This window comes from Delphinapterus leucas, chromosome 11 (assembly GCF_059928025.1).
Source record: "Delphinapterus leucas isolate spDelLeu-1000000601 "Yukka" chromosome 11, BTC_Dleu_Yukka2, whole genome shotgun sequence".
NCBI lineage: Eukaryota > Metazoa > Chordata > Mammalia > Artiodactyla > Monodontidae > Delphinapterus > Delphinapterus leucas.
The window spans coordinates 42,312,193-42,322,865 of record NC_143139.1 but is presented as its reverse complement, the minus strand read 5'-3'; the positions used below and the strand labels follow the sequence as shown (position 1 = coordinate 42,322,865).

At 52.0% G+C, this 10,673-nt stretch overlaps 2 protein-coding genes across 2 annotated transcripts; both read right to left on the bottom strand.

Annotated features, from left to right (window-relative positions):
* Nucleotides 1-159: 159 nt before the first annotated feature.
* On the bottom strand, nucleotides 160-7,218 carry MYG1 (MYG1 exonuclease). The gene is made up of 7 exons (XM_022572060.3): nucleotides 6,793-7,218; nucleotides 6,503-6,615; nucleotides 3,220-3,379; nucleotides 1,092-1,244; nucleotides 832-954; nucleotides 533-714; nucleotides 160-380 (listed from the first exon to the last, which is right to left on the bottom strand). The coding sequence occupies exons 1-7, from the start codon at nucleotides 7,006-7,008 to the stop codon at nucleotides 182-184; spliced, it is 1,146 nt and encodes a 381-aa protein (XP_022427768.1). The 5' UTR covers nucleotides 7,009-7,218; the 3' UTR covers nucleotides 160-181.
* A 76-nt stretch (nucleotides 7,219-7,294) lies between these two features.
* On the bottom strand, nucleotides 7,295-10,625 carry PFDN5 (prefoldin subunit 5). The gene is made up of 6 exons (XM_022572061.3): nucleotides 10,487-10,625; nucleotides 10,177-10,279; nucleotides 9,835-9,866; nucleotides 8,700-8,774; nucleotides 8,496-8,601; nucleotides 7,295-7,498 (listed from the first exon to the last, which is right to left on the bottom strand). The coding sequence occupies exons 1-6, from the start codon at nucleotides 10,556-10,558 to the stop codon at nucleotides 7,422-7,424; spliced, it is 465 nt and encodes a 154-aa protein (XP_022427769.1). The 5' UTR covers nucleotides 10,559-10,625; the 3' UTR covers nucleotides 7,295-7,421.
* Between the last annotated feature and the right edge of the window lie 48 nt (nucleotides 10,626-10,673).

The following is a 10,673-nucleotide window of genomic DNA, read 5'->3' as shown; positions in this document are numbered from 1 at the left end:
AGTTATTTACCCTTAGAAACTGGATAGTTTCCAAACGATTTGGAAAGCAAAGCTGAGAAAATACCTAGCACAGGCTCTGGCACATAACAGATGTTGTACTTTTCCCAAGTTTCAGCAAGTTCCCAGAATGATGCAGGGCAGTAATGGAGAAATACTTCGTCAGTATGAGACAGAAGAGATTTTATTGGACTAGGGAATTTGTGGGAGGCATAGGTGCTGCGCGCTGGGCCAAGGTGGCACGGGCCATGCTCAGGGCACCCTCTCGGGTACGGTGCCCACCAATGAAGCCACTGGTGTGGACAAAGACACAGCCAGGAATGCCACTGACCTGGTCCAGGGCCTCATCCCGAAGACCCCGCCATGGCTCTGGCAGGGGCAGCCTATGAGTAAGCAGAAAGAGGGAGTTGGTGGGAGCAAATGGAGGCCTTGAGGAACTGGGAGAGGGGGAGCAGAAGCCTAGGTTAGTGGCCTCCTCCTCTGATAGGGTTGAAACAGGCCTGAAGGGCTGCAGGGCGGTCCCCTAGGGCCTCACCTGCTCTGGAATGAATGCAGCTCCTTAGGCACACACTGTACCCGCCACTGTCCAGCCTGGTCCGTGTAGATAACAAAGGCGATGGTCCCCGGGGAGGACAGCCCCGATTCCAGGTGGTAGAGGTGCTCCTTCCAGGGGCATCCACCCTTCACCAGTTCTATTATCTCCCCACTTGGGTCCACCTGAAAAGGAAGTGGAGCAGGGATAGAAGGTTTAGGGTAGGAGTGGGAGCCCCTGTTGGCCAGCAGCCCACCAGGAATCACTAACCTGAGCCACAGTGCCTCCTCCCAGGCCAGTACCTGGAACCGCTGGGCCAGGGCCTCTTCCACCAGGGCCCGGGCTGGCAGCCAGCTGTGCTGGTAGAAGTCTAGTCTCTGCAGAAACTCCTCTCGAACCAGGTCCATTGCACGCTTGAACCCGGCCTGGGAATCACATGGGAATTAGAACCACAGTGCTGGCCCAAAGTGCTAACTCTGCTAGGGCCTGACGGGACAGCCTCTCTCATTTTCCCCTGAGGTTCTCACGTGCCTCATGGTCTCTTCCCCACGGTCGTCCTCACCTCAGTGTCTTGGTTGGGCTGGTTCCAGGTGGGATTAAGCCGAGCAACCCGGGCGCTCAGCGTAGTGGTCACCGCGTACCGAGGCTCTCCCTCCTCCCACTGAGAGATCCCATTGTCCACCGCATCCACCTCCTCCACGAAGTTCTCGTACATCTAAGGCAGCATAGGAGAAATGCTCTGGAGGGCGCCTACCGTTTGCATAAAGCTTTATAGGCCTCAAAGTTTGTGCATACTCAGTCTTTAATCTTTACTACAGCCCTGCAAGGATCTCCCAACATTAACTGGATGAGGAAGGGGGGAATTGGGGAGTTCAGCAGCTGGCTAAAGGTCAGAGAGCATACAGTGCTGGGGCTGGAATTCAGATCACCTGATTTCTAATCCAGTGCTCTACTACCGCTCAAAGCCTGAGCCAAGGCCAGCCTGTGTGGGGAGGGGGCTGCTGCCTTCTGAACAAGGAAAAGTCTAGAGTTCCATGAGGGGTTCTGTGGGAGTGGATCCTCATGGCCTGGGGGTGTAAAGCTCCAGGTGAGCTGAGCAGGCTATTCACTGATCCAGTTAAGAGGTACAGGAGGAGGGCTCCCCTGGTGGTGCAGTGGTTAAGAATCCGCCTGCCAGTGCAGGGGACAAGGTTCAAGCCCTGGTCCAGGAAGATCCCACATGCTGCGGAGCAGCTAAGCCCACGATCCACAACTACTGAGCCTGCGCTCTAGAGCCTGTGAGCCACAACTACCGAGCCCATGTGCCACAACTACTGAAGCCCGCGTGCCTAGAGCCTGTGCTCCACAACAACAGAAGCCACCGCAATGAGAAGCCCGCACACCACAACGAAGAGTAGCCCCTGCTCGCCGCAACTAGAGAAAGCCCGCGTGCAGCAACAAAGACCCAACGCAGCCATGAGTACTGGACTAGACATCAGGGCTGGGATGTGGTCCCAGGGAAGCCCATGATGTGCCACGTGGCATCAGCAGCTGCTGCATCTCCTGAGCCTCAAGAAATGGCAGGACGGGGCTCCCCTGTGGCGCAGTGCTTGAGAGTCCGCCTGCCGACGCGGGGGACACGGGTTCGTGCCCCGGTCCGGGAAGATCCCACATGCCGCGGAGCGGCTGGGCCCCGTGAGCCATGGCCGCTGAGCCTGCGCGTCCGGAGCCTGTGCTCCGCAACGGGAGAGGCCACGATAGTGAGGGGCCCGCGTACCGCAAAAAAAAAAAAAAAAAACTACAAGGACATACTATACTGTATGGCACAGGGAATACAGCCAATATTTTATAATAACTATAAATGGAGTACAATCTTTAAAAATTGTGAATCACTATGTAGTTATACCTGAAACATACAATATTGTACATCAACTATCCTCAATAAAAATAAATAAAATAAAAAAACCTTGGGCATAATTTAGTTCAATTGCTTAGAAACCCCTTAGCAGTAGAAGGGAAAATTGACCCAGGCAGTCTAAAACCTTAGTATTCCAGAAGCTCCAATTTACCGTTCATATTTCTTCAGTTTTGGATCAGAGAACTGAACTCAACAGCCTATCTGCAAAAAACAGAGTTGACTGCACCTGCAGTTTGACTTGCTGTGAACTTCACATTAGTGGGGTCAAGTAGGAGTCCTCAGAATCATCGATCCAACATGCACACCAGGGACGCTAGCCCTGTTCCTTCCCCAACCACAGGCACCTGCTGAGCTGCCTGCAGGGGGCGCTGGTGGAACCTGAAGAGGTTTTCATAATCAAACCCTTCCCAGTTTCCCAAGTCAGTGTGCCTCCAGTGAATACAGTGGTGCCCGAGATATGCTGCCCTCCACCTTCAGGGCAGCCAGAACCTCAGCCATATGCTTCCAAACATAAGCAGCCTCCTCTATTACCAATTTGTTGGACAACGTACATATGTCAGGTCATGCAAAGAAAGCCCTTCCCCATACATTACCTCATCCACTTCTCACAAGCACCCCAGGATGGAGGCAGGAAGAGATTAACCATTCCCCTGTGAGAAGGTGGGCCTGGCTGAGGGAGAAAGCAGTGGGCCAGCACGGGTCAGGAACCCCGACCCGAGCCCAATCCTGAGTGCCGCTCCGGCCCGCCTGGTGGAGACGCATGTGGGGGGCATCTCTGTCCTCGAGTCCCCACCTTGTCATAGAGGGTGCCCACCACGCTGTCCTCTTCGCTAGTAACCAGCAACTGGGCCAGCAGCTTGTGCCCGAAGTGCAGATAGATGAGTCCCGCACTGCTCAGCTTGGTCTGCCACGGCTTCCCAGGGGACAGGGAGCTCATGGTCTCCGTGAAAGACCTGAGGAGCACAGGGAGGTGGGGCTGAGGCAGAGCTGCCCCGGTTCACCCCCAGTGTCGTGTGCATGTGCAGGCACAGTGGGGTGGGGCGGCTGGGGAACGCTATGGGAGTTGGGAGAAAGCCCAGCTGGGGAGGCTTTGGCTTGTCCTCAGGGGTCAACATGGACTTGAGTTTGGAGTCTCCATTCATGCATTCATTCGACAATGGTTAACTAAATGCTTACCACATGCCAGGCTTTGTGTTGTAGACATTAGAGATGAAAAAACTAAGACCTGTCCCTGCCTTCAAGTTCATCCACCTAAGGTGGACACACACGCACAAACAACCAAGGGAATGCTCTAGCTAGTTATAAACAAGGAAAAGGCAAGAGGGAGGAAAGGGTTCAGGAAGAGAGCGTTCAGGTCATTTCTGAAAGATGAATTAGTGGGTGTTTGCCAGATAAAGGGTGAAGAAGAAAAGGCACTGCAGGTAGAGGGAACAACATATACAACAGCTAAGAGAAAGATTTCTCCATGTAACTGCAAGAAAGCAGCTTGGCTTGAGGAATGAGTGGCAAGAGATAAAGCTGGGGCCGGACCAGGGCAGGCCTTGTATGCTACACTTCAGAGTTTGGACTTCATCTGTAGGTAACGTGGAGCCACTGAGAGAGTGTAAGCAGGGCAGTGCATGTCAGAAAGAGCACTGTGCCAGCCAGCATGGAGAAGCGATGCAAGGAGATCACCTGCAGTGGTCCGGGCGAGTAAGGAAGGCAGGGTTTTGAATAGCAGTGCAAGAGCGGACACAAAAAAGGTATGCAAGTTGTTAGGGCAGTAGAAACTACAGCTGTAATTTCTAAATACCAGTCCCTCAGAATCACCTAGGGAGCTCATTTTTTGGTTCTAATGTTTAATGTTCTATTGCTTAGGGAGATCAGTTCATGGGTGTTCATTTTCTTTCTTTTAAATTTTAATTTATTTTTATTTTTGGCTGCATTGGGTCTTTGTTGCTGTGCACATGCTTTCTCTAGTTGTGGCGAGTGGGGGCTACTATTTGTTGCGGTGTGCGGGCTTCTCATTGGGTGGCTTCTCTTGTTGCAGAGCACAGGCTCTAGGCATACGGGCTTCAGTAGTTGTGGCATTCGAGCTCAGTAGTTGTGGCTCGCGGGCTCTAGAGCGCAGGCTCAGTAGTTGTGGCGCATGGGCTTAGTTGCTCTGCGGCATGTGGGATCTTCCCGGAGCAGGGCTCGAACCTGTGTCCCCTGCACTGGCAGGCAGATTCTTAACCACTGCTCCACGAGGGAAGCCCCATGGGTGTTCATTTTATGTTTTATATTCCAGAAATGTTATTCTTTTATGTGTCAAACACTGCATAATTTTTTTTTAAAGTATATAAAATCGGGACTTCCTTGGTGGTCCACTGGCTAAGACTCTACACTCCCAGTGCTGGGGGCCCGGGTTCAATCCCTCGTCAGGGAACTAGATCCCACATACTGCAACTAAAAAAGATCCCCAATGCTGCAACTAAGACCCGGCGCAGCCAAATACATACATACATACATACATATATAAAAACATTAGGAAAACGGAAGTAGTCAATAATGTCAAGTGCCGGGCTTCCCTGGTGGCACAGTGGTTAAGAATCTGCCTGCAAACGCAGGAGACACAGGTTCGAGCCCTGGTCCGGGAAGATCCCACATGCCACAGAGCAACTAAGCCCATGTGCCACAACTACTGAGCCTGCGCTCTAGAGCCCGTGAGCCACAGCTACTGAGCCCACATGCCACAACTACTGAAGCCTGCACACCTAGAGCCCGTGCTCCTCAACAAGAGAAGCCACCGCAATGAGAAGCCCGCGCACCGCAACGAAGAGTGGCCCCCGCTCACCACAACTAGAGAAGGCCCGCGTGCAATAACGAAGACCCAACACAGCCAAAAAAAAAGGAAAAAAAAACAACTAAATAATATCAAGTGCCACAAAGAGGTCAGTTAAGGTGAGACCCTCAACCAGCAACCTGAGCTTGGTGTTGAGGTCACTGGTGCCCTTTCCACAAGCATTTCCAGTAGAGAGATTGGGAGAGAACTGGCTGAATGAATGAATAAATGAAAGGATGGATGAATGGAATGTGCAGCCAGGGTCAGCTCTTCATGTGAAGAGCGGCTGAGAAGTGAGGGTGACAGATTAGGCTGTAAATACCGGAGAATTCCCTCCCAACATCATTAATGAAAGTAATACGTGTATTTAGAAAAAAAGGGAGAGAAGTCGCGAGGGAAGGAGAGAGAGAGAGGGAGAGAAACAGACTTGAAACAAAATAAAACCTCCTAATGACCCCTCGGAAATAACCACTTTATACAGTGTGGTGTATATGAAGGAGGGTTTGGGGTGTTTTTCACTCCTTTGTTTTCAAGATGGGAGATGCTTAAGCAGAGTTCCTTGCTGTAGGCAAGAACTAGAAACCCTGCCATGTGAAGCCCCAGAGCATAAAATGATACACTGGAAAAGGGGCAAGCAGAAGGAAACAATGTCTCCTGAGTTGGGAGAAGGGAGCTGTTCAGGAGTGAGAAACTGAGGCTGTCCATGCAGGAAAAGTTCAACTTCCTTTAAAGGGAAGAGACAGGATCACTCACTAAGGTAGTTTGATGAGGCAGGGGCTTGAGGAGAGGGGAAAAGGACTGGAATGGTACTGTGGATAATGGGCTACCCTCGGATAAGACTGATTTCCCAGTGGAAGAGTGTCAACGACAAAGGAAGACAACACACACCTTAACTATCACCACCCACCACAATCGTGTGGGCCCCCAGCAGTCTGAGGTGGGGCAGCAAGGGCACATGACTGGATTAATCCCAGCTGGGGTATTCACTGGGGTGACGATGGGGCTGGTGGGAGAAAAGCCTGACTGAGCCGAAGAAGGAGGTGAGTTGGAAGGGGCCCAGGGACTGACCCGGGCCAAGGGAGGCCCAAGGCCAGCTAGATGGGTGCAGAGCAGGTGGAGAGCTGGCAGCACGGAAGTCGGTAGTCCCATGGGGCTCAAGAGTTTGCTTTCCAGGATGAGGCGGTTCCCTTCGCTGACGCGGACCACGGCAGTAGACTGGAGCACTGAGAAGAAAGAGTCAAGGAAAGGTAAAGAAATGGTAGTGGGAACCCACCTCTGGTGATGGTCATATCGGTGTCTCTGAGGGTCGTACTCGCCACCCACGTCTACCACGATGTCACAAGAAGCCAGTTTCTCGGGGTCCCGGGTCCGCACAATCTCTGCATCCTGCAGGGGACACAGGAGGTGAAGAGGCTGCCGGGGTCGCACGGGTAGGGGATTAATGTTGGGCTTCCAGGGAGCCGGGGAGGGGAGGAGGGTTTCTCGGGCGGGACCCCGTTAGGGGCACGCGATTTGCCCCGGAGGCTCGCCGGCAGCCCCCGGGTCAGTGTGCGCTGCCCGTACCCGGTACTCGGGCAGCAGGCGCAGCAACGCGCACGCCAGCGCCTCATCGCAGTGGAAAGTGCCGTTGTGCGTCCCGATTCGGGGCGGGGCCATGAGCTGGCTGCGGGGTCGTTTGGAGAGTGGGACGGACTCCAGGATGCGCTTGAGATGCGGGCTTCGGCGGGGTGGCGGCAGCAGCAGCAGAGGTAGAGAACCGCGCAGGAAGCGGTGGCCCATGCAGCTTCCCCTGTGGGGAGGCAGGGCGCCGACCCGGAAGAGAAAGCGCCCGAGCAGCCCCCACTTCCTCTTGCCGGCCGTTTCCACGACAACCGGCAGCGCAGGGAGGGCGCGCCGCCCCGCACAGAATTTCGACCCCCGCTCCTCGAAGGGCCCCGGGTGGAGCCTCCAAGATGAGCACTGTATCACCCCTGCTTATCAGGCTCCGGGAGGGGCAAACCCTCTCACCACCGCCCTCCCGTCTCATCACCAGTCCCTTGCCTAATGCAAGAAAAGACCAACACTCTCCCCAGCTGGCGCATTTATTAGCATTAAACACAAGACCCTCCTCTTCCCGCATTGCAGGAAACCACGCCCCCAAAGTCCCAGGCCCCTGAAGCAGGCGCCCTATATCCGATTTCTGAAACAAGCTCTCAGGCCTTGGCGGTAGCCTGAGGTGCTCCCAGGGCTGTGAGCTGCTGAATTTTCTGGCTCATCATCTCCATGACAGCTGTGGGAAAAAAAGAAGAGTCAGACCCCGGTCAGGTGTTAAAGGGGAGAACCCAGAGTTAAAGAAAAGTGACAGGGAGACAACCAACTACAGTTAATAAAACTTTTAACACAGTGATCCACTGTGGAGGGCACACACAACACAAATTTAGAGTCTAAAATGTGTCAGTAAATATGAGAACCACTGGGATATAAAAACGAACAAAATACAGTATTCAGATGAGTCAGATATAACCAGAAAATAACGTGGAAAAGATGTCTGCCTTTAGAACGGTGGTTCTCAATCCTGACTGTATAACAGAATCACCTGGGGAGCTTTTAAAAAAACATTGTTCCCTGGAATCCCTGCCCCCCCGCCCCCCCACTGACTTACGGTTGATCCTTGAACAACAGGGGTTTGAACTGTGCAGGTCCACTTATTCGGGGTTTTTTTTTCAACGGTAAATTCTACAGTACTACCATGATCCACGACTGGTTGAATGTGCAATGCGGAACGGAGGATATGGACGGCGGACTGTAAAGTTATATGCCGATTTCCTTCTACTTCACCAAGGGTTGGCACCCCTAACCCGCACACTGTTCAAGGGTCAACTGCAGTTGGTTTGGAGTGGGCCCAGGTTCTCTTTTTAAACTCTCTGGGTGATTCTTAATGTGCAGCCAGGGCTGTAATTGCTAGCACTTAGCTAGTTAGGGCTATATTTCTTTGCCGGGTGTTCATTTACATGCATCTTCTCCCTCATCCCATCCACACTAAGTAGGAACTCAAACACACAAAGAAAGACATGATTCCCTTTCTGTAAATTTCTCAAGCACGGAACCCAGGAATCTATAAATAGTGGGTATGTAATGCACAGAATCCAAAGAATAACACATCAAGACACCAAAGAGAAAACCATGGTTTTAATCCAGCAAAGGGGACATCCCCATGGATCACAGTGCAATCCCTGTTTATTATGGCTGTAGAAAGGGTTCAAAGAGGTGCCCAAGGCCAAGCTTACCCTGTTTCATGGCATGCTTCTCCTGCAGAGCTGGCTGGATTTTCTCCATTTGCTTGGTGAGAAAGTCTATCTTCCTCTTGAAGAAGTCCCTAGCATCCTCAGCCGTCTGCAAGGTCAGAGGTGAATGAGGGGTTAAGAGGAGACCCCATTCTGCACTCTAGAACTCCCCTTCAGAGGGGCATCCATATGCTTCCTTCCACTCACCTTCTCTACATAGTAGCCAGTTCCCACATCGATGAGCACATGTTCCACATCATGCAGCTTCCCAGGGACATACATCTGAGAAGCAAGGATTAAGGGAAAACTAGCCCAGCATGAGTCATGATTCCCTGTCAGCTAGTGTGCTTGACCTCCTAAGACCCTTCTTTCTAAAAAGCTAGAAGGCAGGAATTCCCTGGCGGTCCAGTGGTTAGGACTTGGCACTTTCACTGCCGGGGCCCAGGTTTGATTCCTGGTTGGGGAACTAAGACCCGGCAAGCCTCGGGGTGAGCCACAAAAATTTAAAAATAAAAAGCTATAAGGCCCAAGGACCAAATAATCTGGAGGCCTACAAACTCCAAATGCAGAGAGACAGGGAAGTTGGTTCCTTATGGAGAAAATCACATATGCTGATCTTGCCCTCATCCCATCTGCCACCTTCCAAGCAGTTCTTACAGTTCTTCCCATTAGCCCTTCCAGAAAGACTAGAGTGATTTTTTTTTCCTGTTGCTGTTGAGTAGTTGAGTGAAAAGGCAGCCTCACTTTCCCTTTAACACTCCCAAACATGAATTAGCTAATTCCTGATGAATTTAATGTTCATTATTTAAGCAATCCCTACTACGCTGCTATTCCTGTGCTTCCCTTTCAGCCTGTCAGTTCTCTGGTACAGTTTACAGGTGCCTATTGTCATAACTTGCTCACTCAAGTAAAACATTCAACAGGTAGACACAATCTAGGTTTCTTAGTAACAACAGTTTAGGAATAAGAGCCACAGTTGAACTAAAATTGAGGATTAATAAACAGAACCAACACCCTTGTTTCTGTATCCTCTCTTCTAATTGCTTATGTTTTCTAAGTTATTAGTAGAACCGTAAACCACCAGTTTTACCTCCCTGTTAGGTTATATGCTCAAACAGCAAAGGGAAATAATCACACCTCAATTCTACATACACCTGGATGCTCACAAAGCATTAGCTGGATGTTGGCCCCGGGTTAGAGAGGAGAGCTAGGAAGCGTGTATAATAGTACTCTCAGAACCATCCGAGCACTCTGGAGTAATTAAAACCTCCCGTCCTTCTTTGCAGGTTAGGTGTGAGGAGAAAAGGCGAGGGCAGGGTAGCAGTTCCTGCAGAAAGGATACAGAACTCGTCAGTGGGACCAGTAATTCTTTCCCTGTGAAAGCAATTAAGACAAACAAGTGGGGGAGGTTGGCAGCTCCAACGTTTAGACATTAAAGGGAGTTTCAACACGGCACAGCACCTAGAGACTGTACGAAAAGGACGGAAATAGGGACAACAGGAGCAGAAGAATGTCCTGGGCATTTCAATTCTAGGTAAGCAACATGCAAAGGGCTCCCGTAGCAGTATACAATACATAATGGACTGCTCTCTCGTCTCAGGTAAGGAAAACTGAATTAGGAGGCGGGAAGAGAGAAGCCGGCTCGCAACATCCCCCAGGTTGCCTTCACACGCCTACCCCGTACCCTCGTTGCTTTTGTTCAGCACGTTCAGACAGTCCTTGGCTTCCACATACTTGGTCTGTACCACCTTGAGCTGGGCAATGGACGTGGACAAGAACTCCACTTCCTACAGAGGATGGGAATAAGGGTCAGTGTGAGGGCTGGCGGGAGAAGGGGGCACAACCGGAGAAGGGGCGGGTCCTGGCACCGCGTGGCGGTTTCGCCTGGGAAGGGAAGCCTCCCCAGCTGGGGAGGAATGGAGTGGGGCGAGGGAGTACGCGTGGTGGGGAGGGATGTGACGCGGCAAAGCGGTGTCTCTGGGGCCCATCCCCACCTGGTCCAGCTGGTTCTTGAGCACTTCTAGCTGCGGCAGATTCAGCTCGGTGATATTAACCGACTGCGCCATGCTGGGAAGGACGACTTATGAAGCTGAAGCCGGCCGGGCGAGCAACGCTCTAGCCATCCTCTGTGCATCTCGATGGCTGCGTCGGGAGGCCTCGCTGCGCCAGACGTCTCTATGG